This window comes from Rhinolophus ferrumequinum, chromosome 4 (genome assembly GCF_004115265.2).
Source record: "Rhinolophus ferrumequinum isolate MPI-CBG mRhiFer1 chromosome 4, mRhiFer1_v1.p, whole genome shotgun sequence".
NCBI classification, from domain to species: domain Eukaryota; kingdom Metazoa; phylum Chordata; class Mammalia; order Chiroptera; family Rhinolophidae; genus Rhinolophus; species Rhinolophus ferrumequinum.
Window position 1 is genome coordinate 91,988,492 of NC_046287.1, and position 19,753 is coordinate 92,008,244.

Consider the following 19,753-nt stretch of genomic DNA (forward strand, 5'->3'; position numbering starts at 1 on the left):
ATATTAAATACAGGGTTGACTAGAATGCCTTTGTTTCAGGGTAGTATCACTCATTTAAAAATGTACTTATGTAATTTACATTTGTGGCAGTTAGCTATTTGTATCAAGTAAAATAGATTTTATTAATTCTGATTCCTCATTATCTATCCCCTCTCCTCCCCCAAGTTCTTCGTATGTTGTCGCCCAATCCTTTCATTGTCACCAACATCCTGTATTTTGAAAATGAGAAGTCAAATGCTATTTACTACCTAACTCTGTATTTGATACTATCTTAATAAAATAAATAAAACAAAATAAAATAGAATACAATGTTTCCACCATCTAGGTTGATTGAGTCTACCTTGACTGAGTCACGATTCACATGAAGATCTGATAGTATTTGTGTGTGTGTGTGTGTGTGTGTGTGTGTGTGTATGTGTGTTCATACTTTCATTTTAATCTATATTTTGAGTAAGCTGCATTCAAACATTAGTCTTAAGCAAAAGCATTATTGGTAGGAAATCTCAAAACCAATTCTAAAAAAGGCATATTCATATATTTTTCCAACAGTCATGTGTAAGGACTAAATGAAGTAATAGAGAAGAATGTATACTTCTGAAATAGAATGTAAATTCTAGTTATTATCATTATGAAACATTTATATTGAGTCCTGATAAAATTACAATGAGACAGCAATAGCATTGATCTCACATACTCTTATTGATGCTGGCATGGAGTTGGAAAAGAAGTGCTGGGAACGTGGGCGACAGCTGACACTCTAAGGCATAAATGGGCATTCAGGATCAGAAAATTTGAATGAGATATATAGTATCATAATCTTGATTTATTGAAGTTTTAACTATACTAGGGGAATATTAAATTCTCCTTCTCATCCAATAATATAAATTCTATTTCCATTATTCTAGTGAGTTAAAGCATCCCTGAAATACTAAAATTATTATCAGTCTTCAAGCAAATAATTTGCACATCTAAAATTAACATTTTTGAACACTGGTGGTACTCTTTATTTTCCTTTAAAAAGTTAATGTTGTCATTTAAAGAACTCCCAACACTTCCTATCTGCAATTGTGAAAATAAATTTATGTCATGCTGTGTAGTCGATTATAATATACACTTAAAATACCAAGACTAATAAAATGTGAAATATTTGAGAAAAAATTTTGGATTATGGGATTTCTACTTTCTTTTAGTCTATGAAGACACCTTAATTAAATAATATAATACATCCTAAAGGAACAAATTATAAAATAACAGTTTTGCATATTAGTTCCTGAACCTAGATATTTGAGAAATCATAATGAATAATCTGGACATCAAAGGGTGAAACTTAACTGCTTGATAAAGTACTGTTAAATTGAGGTAGCAGATAAACAATGCATAATTTCCCAAATTGAAAACATTACATTAAATACAGTCACATTTGTTAATGCAACACATATTTAATCTACACTTAAAGCATTATTCAGATCAGATTAATGTACTTGTAAAAGGCTTAGATCTAAAAAGATCAGTTAAGATGAAAATACATGTTCAGGTACCTAGAATGCTGCATTCGTATTAAATTAATATGGCAAGTATATGTAAATAAACGTGAATTGAATACAAAGGACATAGAATAATAAAATAATTCAGATCATAAGTGTGAAATCAGGAACAGAAATTATATTCACAACATGATACATTTTTCAGTAAATTTGTATCACTAGGATGATACTAAATCAATATAGCTTCCAGTAACTTTATCCTTATTAATCTGTCTTAAGGTGATCTTTTATTTACTTGAAATAATTTCCTCATCTTCAACTATATCTTTACCATAATGTCCAAATATTAATATAATTTGTAATGAATATATTCCTGTTTGTTAGTTCATTGTTTCATGATCTAAAGGTAATAGAACTAAGAAAATAGCATATTCAGAATAAATTCTCTCTCTCTTTAATCCTTTCCTAAATCCTCCCTTTGGACATTGAATTGCCTAGGCTCATCTTGATCATTAATACCTTCAATCCCCCTCAGTGAATTTACTGACATAGAGAAAAAATAAAATCATGCTCATCGGGCTCAGTAAAAATTTTACTGACAGTAATACCACTAATTCATTTTAATTTTGATATAAATACTTATTAACATTAAGAATAGAATACATGACAAATGAAAAATATTTGCCAAAACAGTGATATTCCATAATCTCAACAGCATCTCCATGATTAGCAAAATTTATAGTGAATGATATATTTGAATATGCCTGGTCCAGTTTTAGAACTTCAAAGATACCGTTTGCGACAACATGGATGGATCATGAGGGTATTATGCTAAATGAAATAAGTCAGTCTGAGAAAGACAAATATTATGTGATCTCACTTATATATGGAATCTAAAGAACAGCATAAATGAACAAACAAAACAAAAACAGACTCATAGATACAGAGAACAATCTGATGGTTGCCAGAAGGGAGGAGTGTTGGGGAGCTGGGTGAAAAAGTTGAAGCGATTAAGAAGTACAACTTGGTAGTTACAAAACAGTCACGGGATGTAAAGTACAGCATGAAGAATGTAGTCAATAATAGTGCAACAGCTGTGTATAGTGACAGGTGGTAACTAATCGAGGGGATCGCTGCATAAATTATATAAATATCTGACCACTGTGCTGTACACCTGAAACTAATATAAAATAATATTGAATGTCAACTCTAACTGAAAAAAGTAAATAATTAAAAAAAGGTACAGCCTCTGATTTTTGAGGTTTTCTGCTAAAAACTACTCATAGGTGATAAATTCTGTAATTTTCAAAAATCAATAGGTTTATCCTTCGACAAATGTCACTTTTTAAAGTAACTTTTTAAAAATAATTTGCAAATACTAATCTTTTCTTATTCCTCTTGTTACTGTGTTTGGAGATGACTTAATAATTATTAAATCTATTTCCATTGTTTAAAGGAAAAAACACTCTTATTACCTAATAATAATGGTATTATTGTTATTGACATCATTGTGAATTAAGCGTGATGCATAATAATTAAAAAGTGTACTAACACTAATCCTTGTGTTTTTGGTTTTTGTTTGCACTTTCAGAGACAAAGAAATAGCATGGCATGAAACATGGCTCAGTTCTATTACAAAAGAAATGTTAATGCCCCCTACAGAGACCGCATCCCTCTAAGGATAGTCCGAGCAGAATCAGAACTCTCACCGTCCGAAAAAGCCTACTTAAATGCTGTGGAAAAGGGAGATTATGCAAGCGTCAAGAAATCCCTAGAGGAAGCTGAAATTTATTTTAAAATCAATATTAATTGCATTGATCCTCTTGGAAGAACTGCTCTTCTAATTGCAATTGAAAATGAGAACTTGGAGCTCATTGAACTGCTCTTAAGCTTTAATGTCTATGTCGGCGACGCTCTATTACATGCGATCAGGAAAGAAGTCGTTGGAGCTGTTGAGCTGTTACTGAACCACAAAAAGCCCAGTGGAGAAAAACAGGTACATGTGAAAATACTGTTTTTAATTTATTTTTATCGACGGTTCCTCTATGGATGTTCACATTCCCCCACATGATAAGAAATAGAAGCATTGCAATTAGAACTATTATGACAAAACTAAGGTTAAGTACAGTTTATATCCTCCAAGAGTAATGCCCCCAACCACCACCTGCACCTCTTGCCCTGGCAAATCAGACCTTTAGTGAGAACTAAAGCAAGACAAAGTAACTCATGTTGGTTTCTCCTATATTGGAAACATTGTTCAACATATAAAGTTTGGGGCTTACTGTATATATGCTGGTGTTTTTCCTCCTGTCTTTCATTTTCTAACATTCTACAGTACTGTGTTGTATTATTTTTATTCTTTTCCTGTTTAAGCTGCTTACTTACCTGTTTTGAGATTCTACATTCTACAAAAATGAACTGCATCATCTAATTTTGATATTTTTTTCTTTAAGCAAACTCTAGTGGATTCTTTTAAATTGAGACTTAAATTTAAAAAAAGAAGATTATTGGACAATAACTGAGCTCTATAGACTTAATATCAAATTTATTAATGGCAAAGTATCAGCTATATCTTAATGTCATCAATAGAAAATAAACAGAAGTGGCACACAATGTGTTTTTTTCCCTGTTATCTTCCTGTTTTTACCAGTAAGGAAGTGGAGAAATCAGAAACAGACAGAAACGAATAAGGAATCTTTTTGTCTGTCTAGATCTTTCCTGTTGTTACTGACTTGTATCTAAATTGTCTATTGGATCCTTTTTCCTTTCACACTGAACCCTTTTCTTCCCTGCATCAAGTCTAATTGACTCATTGCAAAGACATTGAATGTACTGCAGTGGCTTAAAATTTGTATTTTAAAGCAAAATCTTATGAAATGTGTGTTATTACAGCTCAAACAATTTCTGCTCTCTTTGATAATGTGCTAATTTCTATATCTGCAAATGACAGACTGTTAGATGTTACATTCTTTTAAAGCAAACTCTGCTGTAGTAGTTGTTGTCTTTGGTTTACTGAAGGACTTTTATTGGAATCCTTGCCATTATTAGAAGAAATTCGTGGCTAGGTGTCTCCTGAAAAGCTCTCCCTGTGTTGTCAGAAGTCTATGTTCTCTGGTCCGTTCTTATGTTTCACCACCATTCATCCTCTTCCCCTTACCTGAATCCAAACTTTGATAAAACAACACTCCACAATGACAATACTTCCCTGTTTGTTGCTTTACTTTTGTTGTTGTTGTTTGTTTCATATCCAGGAGTCTGTGTGTTACCTTTGTATAGGTAGGAAAAGTTGCTTGTTTCATCTCCCCTTTTAAACTTGCACAAACCTTGCACAAACCTTGACAGAGGTGGACAGGTAATGGTAATATCTAACAACTGATATAATGTTATATCCTGATTTTTCACCACTGTGGGAGTACGAGACACTGAGATGGGAGTGACCGGGAGTCTGTTTATATCTGTGTAAGTTCAAGTACTACTTCCTCAGTCACCTTGTGATTTTGAAATTCTTTCCACAATTATACCCCTAAAGAATTTATAGTTTCTAATAACAGTGATCTTATACTGTACGCCCTCCTGTTTTATGTGTATATAGGCAACTGTAACACAGATGTTGTGACTGTGGTCTAAATAATTTTAGACTGCAAATCTATAGAACAAAATTGCTATTAAATGTGTTTTTCACATTTATTACTAAATAACCTTCTTAGTTCTATTTTCTAGAGAACATTGGCCACATATTTCAATGTCTCTTTAGTCAATGACATTTGTGCTGGCTCGAGTAATTTGGTGTCTGGAGAAGATATCTGCTATTATGAGAGTGTTTGTTGGAAGGCATTCAACTTTTGAGCTAAACTTTTGTCTCGCAAGTAGGTCCTGGCTCCTTAGAGGCACTTGATCTGAACCCTGATTATTAATAAAAGGCAGTAAAGGTTCGCAATCTGCCAAGAGTCTGAAATATCCCAGGTCATGTGTTTCTGGAAGATTTCTCTTTTATCTTTCTGGCCAAGAATTTTCCCTTTCTATTTGTACATTCTAGAATTCCTCTTCAGTGAAGGCAGTGAGAATAAACAAAAATTATACCTCTTTTTTTTTTTGAACTTTAAAATTTTGAGAGAGCCAATTCAGTCTACCTCTGAGATCCTGGTATTTTGTACAATAAAAATGGGTTGTTATAATATGAAATGTATAGTATATAGTACATAGTATCCAGCACATAAAAGTATCTTCTGGGCTTGGGGGGATATAGCCAAATCCCCAGTTAGAGCTTTTGTTTATCTGTGGTTTCCTTACATAATACACCTCCTAAGTACAGCTAAATCTTCTGGAATAAGTTTCCATAAATCAGTGTGTTGTCAGTAGCAAATATGATCTAGACAGGAATTCTTTCTCTCATAAACTGTAATTCCTTAGATAATTCTTATAATTGTTGAAAGCATTTTGGTTAGTATTATAATTTGCCTAATTTTCCGTTTCATGGGTATCCCCTAAAAACTCTGGGACACATTGCCATTGATTTTGTTGACTTCATTGAAGCCAAGTGTTAAAACCTGAAAACAATAATATCCAAGTGGACAAAATAAATATAACGTGTCTTAAAATAAATCAAGAAAGAGGATTCTCATATAAAAACCATGCAAATCTGATTATTAGAACACTTATTTAGAACTTAAAATGTGATAAATGTAGATCAGAATATGTATTCTTCTTTTACAAGTTTTTCACATAGTAATTTCTTTCTCTGGAAAAAGCTGCAGTGTTTGAAGGCATCCTGAAATCAAAAGAGATTCCAGATTAGTGTACTCATCCAGCACATTCACCAGGGGACAACCTGAGGATATTTACTATGCCAGGCCTTACGATGAACACTGAGGAGGGGACATGTTCCTGTTCTCTAGAGTCTGAAGGTCTAGTTGTGAGGAGAGAAAGGAAAAATAGCATGGGACTATAAATAAAAGTGATCACAATGGAAAAAATGAAAGAAATAAATCCTCGGGTAATTATGAATTTAAATGGACTGGATATGAGAAATACAAAACATTCCTAGGTGGAGGACATGAGGGACCCCGAGAAGGGCCTGAAGAAAAAGGAAGAAGAATATTTCCCAGGATTTGTACGTGGGGAAATTTAACTCCATTAGCTGAGATAGGTGCTATGAGAAAACGTTGATGAGACCTGATTGGATATACTCAGTTTTCAATTTATTGAAACTGACATCTAGGAGGAAACTAGAAATTCTGGATTTAAGAAAGGAGTCTGGGATTGATATATAAATGACAGTGAGGACACTGAAGCAAATAAAATAATTTATCTTCCTATCACTCTGACATTTTCTCTTCTTGCCATTATATATTGTTTAAATGTTTGTGATTGTTAGTATATTAGAAGATTTTTCTCAATGCAGCATCTAATGAAGATATTTAAGTTTTGCCAGTTGGGCGTGGATCATTAAATATTTCCTTCCATATTTAACATAGACCTTCATAAATCAGGGTATTAAGTTCTTAGTGTTTTATTTTTACTATAAAAAAAATGGAAAAAGAAATAGTTCATGTCTTTCATGTAGTAGACAGCATAGAGAACATGTGGTTCTTTACTGCAAGCAGAAAAATGGAACATTATGTATTTTTACTGGGACTGCTGCCTTGCTAGAATCATTACTCTGACATTCTCTGATGATTTTATTGAGCTTTCCTTTAACCTTTTTAGTACCTTATTTCTCTGTAGGAAATAACTGAGAGTGACTTATTATCCCCCTTTTCAGTCAATTGATTGGTTACATGACTTTTAATTATTCCAGCCGACCTTTCTTTGAGGTCTTCTAAGGCCAGATCCAATTTCGATTTTAGTTACTTTAGTAAGTGTTTATCAGAAACAGAACTTTCTTTTCTATTTTTCACTTAGATAGTGGTTCTCAGTCTTCACTATCATGAGACTCACGGGGAAGGCTTGTTAAACCACAGATTGCTCTGTTCCACCACACGAGTCTCTGACACAGCAAGTCTGGAATGGGACCCTAGAAACTTATATTTCTAACAAGTACCGAGGTGATACTACTGCTGCTGGTGGAGACAGTACTGAGAACAGCTGCCTTAGAGGCTGTTGAAAGTTACGCAATACATATAGTTGTACATTTTACATTAGGTGTGTTGAACTATACTATGCTATCCTAGCTTTTAAGAGATTTCAATTAATTCTCTTAAATGCTAATGATTAAATGGTACTTAATGTTTGAGAGTTGCCCAATTCCACGAATATATTTATTATATTTTTTCCCTTCTTTGAGAATTAAAGGAAGAAGACAAAGTGAAAAGAGTTGAGAGAAAAATGTGTATATAAATCCTGTTTTATAATCTCAGGCAGGCAAAGCATTTAGTCTTTTGAGCCTTGACTTTCTCATAAATAAGAAGTGGTTATAGTCCCTGCTCACCAGGGAGATTCAAGATTAAATAGTTAGCACACTACACTGGCTAGCACTAACAAAGTTCAGTATATGTAAGTCCCCCTACCTTGATCCTATCGGAGCATTCTATATTTACTAATTTTAATTTAATTAAAAATGCATATGTGCATTGATAAGGCTAAACATTCCTCAAAACAAATGCATTGCGATGTGTTACTGCTATTTTGAAGAATGAGTTTACGTTAAAATAAGAGAGAGTGAAATTAATCTTTCAAATGTGGGCTTTGGTGGAAAGCTTTTTTGGGGTTATATTTAATAAATCTCTCCAATCCATTATAAATCTTGTGATTAAAGCTAAAATAATAACATAATGTCTTAGTAAGCAATACATCAATTGAATTTCCTTAATTATAACACTTTGAAAAATTAATCATTAAGAAATAACAGTGAGTCATTTAATAATTTTAATTAATTGAATAGATAAGGTGTTAATATAATTGGGAATATTACAAAATACATATTATGATTAGAATGTCTTGTAACTCTTTTCAAAATGCCGTTTTCTTTCAGCCTACTATATATTTGCTTATTCTCTGATTAGAGTCAAGAAAAATAAAATTTAATTGCTTTCACATGTGAAACACAAGAAAATGAGGATTTTTGAAGTATAGAATGTTAAATGCTGTTTTTCAAGTATCAATTTTTTCAAGCATTTAGAAAGAAAGAGTGCTCTCATTTTCATTGCTACGCTTATTCTGTATGCAATAATTTTCTGGATCGATTAACTTCTAGCTATGTCGATGTTCCAAGTTATTATTGTTTGAATCATGTATTAGAAACACTTAACAATAATTCCAAATTGTGAGTTTTAAGCCAAGATAGAATGTAGCCTTCTGAGAGAATGTTCACACCCACCCAAAAGGAGGGAGTGGTTTTTGGTGAGTAAAAGTTGCCAATCTATCAACGGGATGCATAACCTCCTTTCCCTTAAATGAGGGCATGATGGGTGAATGAAGTCGGTTTAACTTTGCACTATCCTCACCCCCTAATATGAGTAACCTAATTGTAACATTCCTTCTGGAATCTAGTGGAAGTATAGTGAAAGATTTGTTTGAATTAGAGAAACAGGCTTAATTGTTAAGCAACACTAGTAACATCAGATAAATGTAAAATTTCAATACATGATATCATGACGAATAAGTATAAATTAGAAGTAATTATTTGAAAGTTTATTGAGACTTTTTATTATGTGGGTTTCCCACTGTCCAAAATATCAGAGAATCCTCAATTAGCAGTATATTGAAATAATTTTCCTCAAAAACAATACATAATTTGAAAAAACAAATTGGTTGATATGCATTATAAGTTCCTATTACTTTCTACCATGGCAGTTGTAGTTCATGGGATAATAAAAATTGTTAACCATAATTGAGCATTACAATGTACCAGATCTTCTCTTGAGACCATTCTACATTGTTATCTCGTTTTTTAGCCTCATAACAACTTTTGTGGTAAGTTCTTTCATTATTGCCATTTTGTGAAGAGAAATTAACTTGCTCAAAGCCATCATCTGTAACTAAGGACTTAAACTGTGTTTCTCCCCTCCAGCAATCCGTGTAGACTCTGCTAATGAATTGCAGAGTTCATTCTTCTTGACCTCAAAAACAGCCTTAGAATATTTGCTCAATATTTGTCTCAGCAGTCACTACTACATAATAGGAGTTCACTGAGAAATGTATGCATGAGTATATAAGTAGGGACTGCAACAAATCTTTTTTATTTATTTTGATTGCCCAATATGTATTTTTACATTTATTTAATTGATTCCTCCCAGTTACTCCTAACCATTAAAGACAAGAAAACTGAAGCCCATGAAATTAAATAAATTGCCCCAGGGAGAGTTGAGTGTAAATCCTGTTTTCATGACCTTTGCCAAACTTCTGGGTTACTTTGGGCATCAGATATTTAGCAATCTCTTCTGAAGTTGCTGTAACCAAGGAGTAAAAGTTGGTCCTGGAGCAGCATAGAAAGTTCTCTGCACTTTCTTGACTCCACAGGAACATCCTGAAATTCCTTCAGACAGAGGCTCCTCGCCAGGTCTTACGTGATTTAAAATTGCTGATTTAACAAAAGTGGTTATCCAATTCCTCAGTTTCTCCTAGATGGTAGTAGGAAGGGATTGGTAGTGAGAAGGATACACTGCTGGCACACTGAGAAACTGCTAGGAAGAGGGAGGTGGGTAGAACACAGGAACAAGAGTGCAGAAGATTACAGGTTAAGCAATGCACATTCAGTGTTATCCTTTGGTTGGACCTGACCAAGTTGGTTGTTTTTGAACTGAGACCTGGTAGCTGAGACTCTAGAGATAGACCCTGCCTCCCAGACTGGATGGAGAAGGTTATTTTGCAGACAACACAAATCTTTTTCATCACTTATGTGTAAGATAAATTATGAAATCTTGATGGAATTAAATATACCTCCTCTTCGCTGTACACCTCTTCATACCTCTTGGAGTACATACACACTCATATATATATATGCACACATTTGTGTGTATCTTACGAATGTATGCATTTACACAGGAATAGACTTCACTTATAGTAAAACTTCAATTATGAATGCCTTTCTATATCCTCCCTTTAAAATGTATTTGTTGGGGTGGTCCTTACAGGCCTTGGACATATTTACCTTTCACTCTTAGGTTATAGACATAGTAGCCCAACTCAGTGTTCTCATTTTCCCTCAGTATACTAAGTGTGTGTGTGTGTGTGTGTGTGTGTGTGTGGTGTGTGTGTGTGTGTGATTTTGGGAGGGGAGACATGGGAGAGAGGGGTTTAAAGTAAAAGAGCATACTAGTCATATATTGAGCATGGAGTTACCAACTCCGGTGGGAGCCTTCTGGGTCCCACAGTGGTCCCGTTAAAGCACCATGCTTGATTTGCGGTAACTAGGTAGGCAATGATCTCTCACCTCCTTTTGGGAGATGGAATCAGAGGTAACTCCCAGCCCAACTTCACTTTTGTACAATGAAATCCTCCTCAAATAATATATCAGCTATCTCCAATGTCTCCATCCTTGGTGTTATTGAAGTAGATCAGAGACTTCTGTATGAGGAATTCAAGAGTTTTGAACTCTGGAATCTCTCATCTACTGCAACTGGTACCTGTAGAAATTTGATCCTGTTAACATCCTGTTACTTATATACAATAAAAAGCAGCTCTTATCTCGTCAGTAAATATTAGTTTCCTTTCCTTCTCCTGTAGATACCCAATAGAGTTGCTAATACATGGCATGTGTTCGATAATTGTTGACTAAATTTAATAAAAGGGTCTAAAGAGCCCATACATTCTTGCTGAGGTCTATTAGTAATTTTTCTCTTCCTTATGTTATAAAACGAATCTTACGCAAACTTACTTTTCCTTTGTATCTGCCTTCTTTCTTAATACACACAAACATACATATGCACAAACGCACACGTTTGTACGTGTACACACATCCCTTCATAGTAAAAGTAATTGAAAATTGAATTGCTTTTCTTAAAATCAGAGATAGTTTCTTAGATTTGGAAGAGATTCTATCAGATAACCTGGTACAATCACACATACAGAAACACGATATTATTCTTGATGTAGAATCTCTGCTTCTGTTCCTTTCCAACTCCGCTGCAGCGGAGCAGCAAGAACAAGTCAAGACAGAGAGACAGACAGGAAAGTTAGGGGAATGGGTTGCATGAGCAATGTTTCAATAAAGGAATCACATATTTCCTCATTTCTTCTCTTTATTATCTTTAAAATCTTCTTCGCTAACTACTGTGACCAAAATATTGTTAAAATATGATCACAAAGGAGCCCTTGTCCTCAAGGAATCTGATCTAGAAATAAATTGCAGCTTGAAGACAAATAAAAGTAATAACATATAATATTCATCCTCATTTGTTTTGTTTTCTATACGGTATTGATTTTCCAATCGTATTTACATCTATATTTTTGTGGGAATGTGTATAGTGTCAAAGGTCTGAGATATATTAATGTTAGATTAAACGGGGCACAAAATTTGAACAAACTCAATATCAATAAAAGAAGAAAGAGACCAGTACCATCGTATTTCTATGAAGATGGTAAAAGTGTATAAAAAATAGCATTCAGTGTGTTTGGGAAAATATATTTGTATATTAGATGATTTTTTTGTGTGTGTACAACAATGTGATATATACTCTTCACTCTAAATGGAATCGATATTAAATTGCTTTGCATACATATAACTATTAGCTTTATCAATGAAATGCTTAAACTAAAAAAAATTACTTGATAAATCACATATTGCTAATTCCTGCTTCCCTTACAGACTTCATCCTAGAATATCAGAGCTCATTAATCCTTTATCATCTGGGGAGTTTTGATTCTTTGCCTAACCTTAAATTAGCAGCCTTAGGAAAGTACACTTCAAATATACTCTATTTCAGTGCTTTTCAGCCTAAATTTAATGCCTGACTTACAGGTAGTGTTCATTAAGTCTTATCTTCTAGAAGCACATGTTTTGGATGAACTTTATGTCATTATACCATGTTCTGCTTAACCATTAAGTAGACTGCCTGTTTCGCTCAATTACTCAATTAAAAAATAAGAATTCAATATGTAACTTTGAAATCAGAGAGAATTAAGGAGCATTTTGATATCACCTTCACCACCCCTCCACTCCCAAACACACACTGACTCCTGGAACTATCACCTTATACAGATACGGGGAAAGTAAATTTTAGAGAAGTTCAGAAAACTTGCCTGAGATTATTGAGGTTATTTGTTCTTGAACCAGCCTTAAAATTCAGTTTTTGTCTAGAATCAAATAGAAATATTTGTCACAAACATCACTTTAGTCCCAGCCTTAAAATTTTCTGGAACAAGAAAAAATATATATAAATATAACATTTTAAGGCTTAGTTTCACATAAGAGGAAATGTTTCATGGTAGAAAAGGATCAGGTTTGGAATCAGACAGATATGAATTCAAGTCATAGCTCCACTCAATACTAGTTTTGTGACCCAATGGTGCTATTTAACTTGAAACAGAACAAGGGTAAATGGTACCTCACACAATTATTGTAAGAATTAGAAATATAAAATATTTCATAAAAGGTGCCTAGTGTATTTATATCTGATTTAGTATTGTTATTATTAGCATCATTATCATCATTCATTTCAGAACCAGGTATGATAATTTAATATATGTCTAAAGATTCACATTTGTGTCATGCTTGTAAGTTATGATTGGGTTTCAGATATGCTGATGAAGACCACTGTGGACAAATTTGTTGAATTCTGGTGATGAAAACTCAGAGGAAAGACTTCTAGATACCCAAATAATGGTTGGGAGTGTTGTGTATCTATGAGAGGTTGAATGGAGCCAGGAAGCCTGAATATTTTTACCTCAGAGGTATCTAAAAGTCAGGAGACTGGAAAAGGACCAGGCTTATAAGTCTACAGTGAAGTCTAAATCACTATAATCTAAACATGTTATTAATTAGCAAATAAGATGTAGTTTGACTCTGAATAAAGAGAAAGAAAAGGAAAATTTATGATAAAGGAAAATGATTGAAGATGACCTCTAAAAGAATAAACACATTCCCACAGGGATATTTTAGGGGTTATGTTTTCAGAAGAGACAGGACTTTAAAATTCAACACTGTCAGAATAAATGCAGGATATCTGCTCACCTAAGTCACACTGTCTCTTTTAATAAATGAGGTAAAGCAGATCAAGGTTGTTTGGATCACACTTAAGGAAAAGCCTGCTACCTGATGAATATTTGATGCCTTAAAAAAAAATCATGTATTGGTTTTAAACATCTGGCATGAACTTGAAAACAATAATCACATACTTTATACTTTTTCTTTATTTTTCAGTAGTTTATAGTTTTTGTATTCTGCAATATTAGCAGAGGTTTTGTTAAGGCACCATAAAGTCACAAGTTTCCATGAAATTTGTCCATTATTATATGATTTTATTAACTGGTAGAAATACGTCTTTTATAGGTCACCTAATTCAGATTTAAAGTTTCTGAAAAAAAGCAAACAAAATTTATGAACCACCATGATTTGCACATTTTTGGATTTCTTCTTTATTTAATTGTATAGCAAAATGATAAAAATGATATTTTAAGATTACTACAATGCTAATACATTCCATTTGTTACAAATCTGATCTGAACAGCAAAGAGCAGGGGAAAGTCATTTTTCATTCTATAGCTAGTGCTGTAGTGGGAATTTGTTTGGATTTTCCCTGAGACTTTATGTGGGGCAGGAGAGATGATGAATTAATCCCCAATGTTTTCTTCTAGTAGAATGTTGTCCCTCCACCTATCCTGCTATATATTTTTTGACACATTAAAATAGAGGTTAAGAAATCTCTTAGCTGGTTGTTACAGAAATCATAAATTACTGAAGTATTTTATTCTTGTATTTGAAGATTCAAGGTTACTGCTAAATGAACTAAACGGAGGAAAGAACAAAAATGATTTCCCTTCTCACGTGCATTTCTCAGCATCCAGTCAAAAATCTAGGTGATATTTTCTTTAGCTGTGGCCGGAATAAAACCACCATTCCATTAGGAAGAGGAGGGGTGTCCATCTCTGTTCTTTTGCCTAGAAAGCCTGCTGCATGGATGATATGACTTATCACGTCTTTTCTCATTAGCTTCACACTGTCAATTCCTAGAATGTTTCCAAGTGTTATTTCAGTTATTTTTATGCAGTCTCTGAGGAGAAGTTTTGAAAAACAAGTTATTTCAGTCACACGCCATAGTTTTGTAGCTGTATTTTTAATTCTGAAAGACTACGTTTTTGTGGCCTCGCCTTTGCTCCATACTTAACAATACAGTGAGTACATCCTGTGATACTGATAGATCATATTGCTACCATCACTTACTCTAATTTGCTAATTCTTCTTAATAAAGCTTTTTCCCTTTAATTGGTTCCTTTATGTGATGAGCAACATATAAATATAAAAACTCTTATTAGCTCTGTACGTAAATCATTTTTCAGTCTGTTGTACTGTGATGGTGTTTGTAGGTTCACTGTCCTCTCATACTTATAAATATCAGTCTATTCCTTGGGCATAAATTACTCTCCAAACCAAATCAAATCTCAGTCTTGTTTCTTTCTACATAATATGATGTACATCCGAGGTATTTAGTAACAGTTTGTCAAATAGATGGTAGATGGATAAATACAGAAAATTAAAAACCCCCATCATCACTTGTGAAAATTCATCACAAAAAGAACACTCTGACAAGGTAAAATTAATCATCAAAGAGCTTACGGACTTTAGTTAAGGTAACAATTCTGATTTAGATCATTATCAGAATGAAAACAAGATTATTAATACCTTTGTTATGAAATCTTCTAGGAATATGTACATATTTTAAATTTAGCCTCTATTGTACCATGATGCTGTGTAGGATTGTAAGTGACATATAACATTCTGAGAATCTTCCCCACATTTTCAAAAGTTGAAATTCCCTCTTAAGCATGCAGACTTCCTTGCAGCAATTTCAATATTTCCATAAGAGCCTGTAATGGTTTACAAAAATATAGAGCACACTCCAAATTTTTATATACACACACACACACACACATATGGGTGTGTGTGTATATATATATATATATGTGTATATATATATATATATATATATATGTAAATATTATCAGAGGAAAAAAAATGATTAACCTTGGAGTGATTTTTAAGCTCTGAAAGATTTCATTTATTTCAAGATTATCTCTGTAATAATTTAATAATACGTATTTTTTGTGTATTTAAAATAAAGTCAAAGGTATATAGAAACAAGAAATTTATAAATCATGACAAAAATTGATAAAAATAATTCGATTTAACACTGAATGATAAATCAACAAATCATGAAAAAAAAAATCATGCAACCTTGAATATTTTATACTCCATAGTGAAAATCTTTATTTTTGTGGGAACTGAATCCTTTTGGAAAAGCAATTTAGCAATGTTTAGCAAAAACAAAACCAAAGAAGAAACAGCATTCATACTTAATCACTCATTCTTTCATGTATTCAAAATGGAGGTGATTAAGTAAATTACAGTACAATTTTAATTAAAATATTGTATGATCACCACAATGGTATTTAAAAGACTTAAAATCTATCAAGGGGTAAACAAATATCAAATAACAACTGAATTCTACATAGATTAGAAGTGTTTCTTCGAAAATAAAACCTAACCGGAAAATAAGCACTAGCATGATTTTTCAGGATGACATCCCCTGAACAGAAGCCCTTAATGCATCTTTTGGAGAAAAAATTAATATAAGACCTGGTCTTATTTGGGGGAAAACCCGGTAAATAAATAATGTTGTAATTAATTTAAAATATGATGTGAATACTAAATCTCTTTCAAAAGCTAGGGTTTTGCATGTGGGCAAGACTTTCTGAGCTTAAAAGTAAAGCAGATATTTAACCTACACAAAATCTGATATGCATGGCATTCATTATCATAGATTGGTGACTTATTTTAATGAATTGGTGCTTGGGACTATTCTGAGCAATGATGGGGGAAGATAGACTGATAGATTTTATTATTGAAATGAAATTATCATTAACAATCTTTATAATAAAAACTTATACAATAACTAAAACCTGGAAAAATATTTCAAATAAATGATAGACCAAATGAGGTAATATAGTTAAGCTATAATGATGGGGGAAGAAAAACACAGGTGTGCCCTACCATTAAAGGAGCATATTATTTTAATTTTTCACAAACATTTCTAGTTTTATGAAACTAGTATAATCTTGGCATCAAAATTAGAAGAGGACAGTATGAAAAGGGAAGATTACGGCCTATCAAAAATGTAAATACAAAAATTTAAGTAATATATTAGAAAAATCAATGTAACTCATATCTTAATAAGTAAAGTAAAAGGAAATATATATCACTAGATTAAAAAAATACATTTGAGTGCTCGTTTTGGCAGCACATATACTAAAAAAATACATTTGATAAAATTTATTTCCATCCACATAAGGGGAAAAAAAACTTAGCAAACCAGGAATGGAATAGACAAAATTTTCCTTAACTTGTTTAAGAAAATCTACTCCAAACCTATATCTTATATCACTCTGAATAAATATTGCAAACATTCTTGTGAATATCAGTAACAAGGATTCTCATTATTTTTCCTTCCATATAGCACTCTACTAGAGGCTCTATTTTGAACAACAGTAAGTAAAAATAAAAGATATAAACACTAGAAGAGATAAAAAATGTACTCAGATAATTTGTCTACATAAAAACAAAATGTAATCTGCAAATTATAATTAATTGCAAAGTTTATGAAAGTCATTCTATAAAATATTAATATAGAAGACTCAAATGCATTTTAGACAGTAATAGAAGTTGGTTTATACATTATTAACACTAGCTTCAACAAATTAGAACTTGTAATTATATATGAAAATGTAATTATACAATCTAATATAATATATACTTATAAAAAAGAACATATTCAGCAGTAACCAAAATGTAAATTGTCTAGGATATATCTAACATAATATGTGCAGGAGTTTCAAGGGGAAAATATAAAACATTATCGCAAGCCCCTTCGTTTCTTTTTTTTTTAATTTATTGATTTATATTCATTAGTTTCAGGTGTACAAAACAATGTAATAGTTAAACATTTATCATTTATATCCCTCACCCAGTGATAACCCCCCGCCCCCAATCTACTACCCCTCTGACATCACATACAGCCATTACATTTCCACTGTCTCTGTTCCTAATGCTGTACTCCACTTCTTGTAACTATATATATATATATATATATATATATATATATATATATATAAATATATATAAATATATATAAATATACAATTTTAAATAAAATTGTAGTTGACATTCATTATTGTTCAGCTGCAGCTTCAGGTGTTCAGTGCAGTGATCGGGCATCTACATCATCCCTGAGGTGGTCTCCCTAATCAGACAAGTGTCCATCGGCCCCTTCATTTCTAACTGAAATCTGAGTCTCTCTTGCAGCACCCATCACACCACTGGGCCTTGTTCCTCACTGGCTCCTTTATATCATTGTTCACTCTTACTTTCTAACCGCTCCACCACAGTTGTAGTATTCTATACTGTATTCCCTTTGCTTAAAGATTTTGACCTCACATTTGTGGTCACTCCTCAACAATGGTCTTGTCCAAACTCTCTGGTTACACACATGTATAATCCTAGAGTTACGCTGGTTTCTCTTAACTTATGTTCCTTCTTCCCAAACAATTACTTTTAACTCCACCTTACCTCATCCACCTACTCCCATGGCCATAGCAATAATTGTTATTATCATTGATTATACCACCTCCAAGGGCACAATTTCTTTCCTGCTCAATCCACCTAGTCCCCATACACTAACCTTTTCCTAAGTCCTCACTCCTCATGATATCACTTCCTTGATTAAAATTCAATAGTCTATCATTCGTGCCTCTCATCCACAGAGAAGTTTTTCTCACTCTCTTTGTATTAATAATGCTATCTGGTAAATTCTCATTTAGCCTGGACTCAATTATCGAGAGAAGGCTTAAGAAAGACATGACCATTTCAACTACTTTCACTCTAAATGTTTGATCACTAATTTCAAGTGGGTTCTTTGTGGTGCCCAGCAAGCCTACTACATTTCCTGGGTACATATACTCTCTTACTTTCCCAGATGATAAATTCATTTTTCTCTCTCTTTCTTCAAACACCCAACAAGTCTACAACTCCTCTCCCTTTCTCTTTCTCGGGTGATACCTTTGTTTCCTATTTTACTAAGAAAATAGAATCAATCATGAGAGAACTTTTATATGCTTCAGCCACCATAGCTACCATTTGCCTAAATATGTACCTTAGTATTCCAGGATTTCATATTCTCCTTGTATTTCTCAATACCTTTACTGGTTCTTCTTCATCTTCTCAACCTCTAAAATGTAAAATGTCAGAGGGTTCAAATTTCTAACTTCTTTTTTCCACCTATATTCACTTTTCACTTGCTAACTGACATCCAGGCTTATGACTTTAAACTATTCGTATGCTGATGACTCTCAAAAGAATATCTCCAGATTTTCCATATCTCAAATTTAACATGGAAAAGCTAACTCTTAATCTTCATTGTATTCCAAAATCTCCTCCTCCAGAATGTTCTCCATCTGTCTAAGCCAGTGTGTTTAGTCATCACTGATTTCTCTTTGTGATATTATATTTCACATCCAATAGTCAATCCATAAGCAAATTCTGTTGGCTTCTTTATAATATATCAAGTATTGGACAACTTCTCCAACCCTCCACTGCAATTTGTTTCAGCCATCTAGATCTCTTGCCTTAATTATTGCAAGTGTTACTTTATTATTATTATTAGTTTTCCCTGCTTCCACCTCTGTTAGCCTTAGTCTATTTTCAACACAACAGCCAGCATGGTCCTGTTAAAGGTGATCAGATAGTATCCCTCCTCTGCTTGAAATGCGCCAAAGGCTTTTTTATCTCTCTAGAAGTAAAAGTCAGCGTCCTTAAAATGGATTAAAATTCATCTGCTGCCCCTGACTTGCTACTTTTTAAAAACCTTGTCTTCTACTTACTCTTCTTATTGCAAACTGTACTCCCATCAAATTGGTCAAACACTCTAATCATGCTCATGCCTCAGGATCTTTGCACTTGCTGTTTCCTCTTCCAGGAATGCTCTGCCCTTAGATGTAAGCTTAGCTTGCTCCTTAACTTTCTTCAACTATCTCTTCAAATGTCAGCACATCAGTAAGACTTCCCTATCATGCCTATACAGGGCAACAAACTTCCTTCCTTTATATCCTCTTACTCCATTGTA

At 33.1% G+C, this 19,753-nt stretch overlaps 1 protein-coding gene across 1 annotated transcript in view; it reads left to right on the forward strand.

Moving 5' to 3' along the window:
- Positions 1 to 19,753, forward strand: part of TRPC4 (transient receptor potential cation channel subfamily C member 4) — a 212,872-nt gene that overhangs the window by 49,255 nt on the left and 143,864 nt on the right. Inside the window, exon 2 of the mRNA XM_033103825.1 lies at positions 3,076 to 3,480. Coding sequence (XP_032959716.1) covers positions 3,103 to 3,480 — 378 coding nt within the window. The 5' untranslated portion in view covers positions 3,076 to 3,102. The remainder of the gene's footprint in view (positions 1 to 3,075; positions 3,481 to 19,753) is intronic.